Genomic DNA, 2,830 nt, shown 5'->3' on the forward strand with positions numbered 1-2,830 from the left:
CAAGACGGTAAAGTCGCAGAACTGTATTCTGAGGATCCCGGTCAGGCTGCACAATATTTCTCACCATGTGACATTTTCATTTTTGATAGTACATCAGACAGAAAATATTCGAGAAAATGCAGATCTTCTAGTATATAACATTAAATGTTTTTGTTAGGGATAAGAAGTTAAAACAGTCACATACCATTTTTTGAAGTTATCCAATTCTGTGCAAAATTATAAATTGTCTTGTTTCGTTATACAAAATTTCAAGTATTTTTTCATTCTACATAATTTTAAGGATTTAACAAGAAATACGAGTATAGAAGACATAAACGGTGTGTCAATGCCTGCCATGACAATTTTTGGCATGTCAATTCGCTACCTTAGAAATCATCTGTTGAAACGCCTGGAAAAAGAAGAGCCATGGATCAAAGAGAGTGATATCAAGTATGTTTTAACAGTGCCTGCTATATGGAAAGAAAACGCCAAACAATTCATGCGTAAGGCAGCGGTTGAGGTAATAAATCCCAACATTTTTATATTTTAGATAAGAAGCTAGTTTTTGATAAAAAATTACAATCATGTTTTTGTTCTTCCGTTTGATGATCTGTTACTATGTACAAAAACATTAAACATTTGAAAAAAATTGATAAAAATTCATAATTACAAAACATAGTTATAAACAGATGTCTAGTCACAAGACTGTATTCATGAGCACAATACAATGCATTTTATTTATTTTTGTGTCGAAATTGAATGTTAGGCTGGCATACAAAGCTCCAATCTGAAACTAGCGTTAGAGCCTGAGGCCGCGTCTATTTGGTGTCAAATTGCAACAGATGAGGCAAGGACTATGTTATCTAAAGCAGGGACACAATACATGGTGATTGATCTTGGAGGTATGAAAGCATGGATATTTCAGATTAATACTGTAAATACAGTTAAAACGTTAAAAGCTTGTTAGCGAAAACATGCTGTATTCAGTGACTTTTTACGGGAAAAAAACATCATAAGTATTAAGATTAATTCAGTGTCAATTTAAGATAATCTAGTTTCGACGATTTAAAGATGACACTCTTTATACAATTTTTTTTTTGGAGATAAAAGATATATCAGGATCCAAACAAGTGTTCTTTGAATGGTTGTTCGTTACAAAAAGAAGTATATGTTGTAAAATGCATATTTGAATTAAATTATAGAAATGGGCGATTTTCTTCTTGAGACAATTTCAAAGGGTCGTGATTTTGAGATTTGATAAGCGTGTTGAAGGAACGATTTTTGATTTTTATTTTATATCAAAAACCGAATTCCATAACAAAATTCAAAAAATATTTTATGTTATTAAATACATTTTAGAAGAGAACTGCAGCAAAGGCAGTCGTGTTTTTCATATATATGCATTTATAACAGTATGAAAGCAACGACTGCTATTAATTAAGAGAATTTAAGAATTAAAAAAAAAGATATTATATTATATCAAATAAAGTTTCAAGGAGTTTGTGTGGTAAGTTACCAGATATAATGTAAATGTAAGTATATACTATGTCTTTTTAGGAAGTTTTGTAGATATATCTGTACATGAAAAGCAAATTGATGGGTCAGTAAAAGAGATACATAAGCCTAGTGGAGGATCGTTTGGTGGAACTCAAATTGACGACAACTTCTTGCAATGGCTCACAAAATTATTTGGCAAATCTACCATGGAAAATTTTAAAAGTGAGAACATGTTAAATTATAAAAATTTGCTTCGTGATATCGAGATAAAGAAAAAACTCATGCGACCAGACAATAAAAGCATTGCGTTTTATTTTGGTAATAGGCTTTTACAATTGTATAAAGAAAACGAGGATATACCAATCGAGGAGAAGGCTGCTGCTCTTGGACTTAAGCATAAATTAAAACTTTATTCAGACAAGCTTACAGTAGACGCTTCTGTTATCAAGGAGTGGTTTGATTCGCCAATACGAGAGATGATATCACATGTAAAAGACATTCTTGCTGAGTCAAATATGAAAAATGTAAAAATTATTCTGTTAGTTGGAGAGTTTAGTGAAAGTGACATAGTTTATGAAACAATGCGTGAAAACTTTCAAAAACCCTTCACAATCATAAGGCCACCTGAGGCAAGTTTAGCTATTCTTAAAGGAGCGGTAAGTATTGGTCACCCACCGGCTACAATAGGTTGCAGAATAATCACTTACAAACGCGGATTGATGAACGATTTTGATAAGAGTATAAATCATTTCTTTTTATCATTTTACCTATTTTTATTTTATTTTACTTTGAAGTTTATATTTATTTTTTGTCTTCATATAGTTTATTTTCGTCGTCATTAGGTAAATATAGGTCGAGGGAGGCCGACAGTGTTTGTATCATTCAATACATTTTTACGAAGGATGATCAAAAATAAACTTGATAGATGATGGATTCATTCACAATATGTCCAATACATTGACTTAGAAATACATACATAGGACATTAATCGGAATCTGTCCGCTACACGATAAAAAACTCAACAAACAATAAAACAAAACAAAGAAGTGACCTCCCTTGCCCTAAAAAGTTGGTTACAGTGAGCTCCCCTGAAAACATTGTAAATGGCGTAACGGTTCAAAAGGGAGGTTACTCTTGCACTTAAAAAGAGTCACTACAAGTGACCTCCCTGAAAACATTGCAAATGGCGTAAGGTTTTAAAGGGAGGTAACTTTTTTGCTAAAATGTGTTGATTAGAGTGATCTCCCCTTATGACATTGCAAATGGCATATGGGTTCAAAGAGAGGTTACTGTTACACTCAAAAAAAGAGTCGATTAGAGTAACCTGCCCTGATAACATTGCAAATGACGTTAG

At 32.4% G+C, this 2,830-nt stretch overlaps 1 protein-coding gene across 1 annotated transcript; it reads left to right on the forward strand.

Annotated features, from left to right (window-relative positions):
• The first annotated feature begins 268 nt into the window (after positions 1 to 268).
• On the forward strand, positions 269 to 2,405 carry LOC132739460 (heat shock 70 kDa protein 12B-like). The gene is made up of 3 exons (XM_060727179.1): positions 269 to 499; positions 746 to 881; positions 1,537 to 2,405. The coding sequence occupies exons 1-3, from the start codon at positions 326 to 328 to the stop codon at positions 2,316 to 2,318; spliced, it is 1,092 nt and encodes a 363-aa protein (XP_060583162.1). The 5' UTR covers positions 269 to 325; the 3' UTR covers positions 2,319 to 2,405.
• Positions 2,406 to 2,830: the final 425 nt, after the last annotated feature.

This window comes from Ruditapes philippinarum, unplaced genomic scaffold (genome assembly GCF_026571515.1).
Source record: "Ruditapes philippinarum isolate M1 unplaced genomic scaffold, ASM2657151v2 ctg9090_1_1_1_1, whole genome shotgun sequence".
Lineage (NCBI taxonomy): Eukaryota > Metazoa > Mollusca > Bivalvia > Venerida > Veneridae > Ruditapes > Ruditapes philippinarum.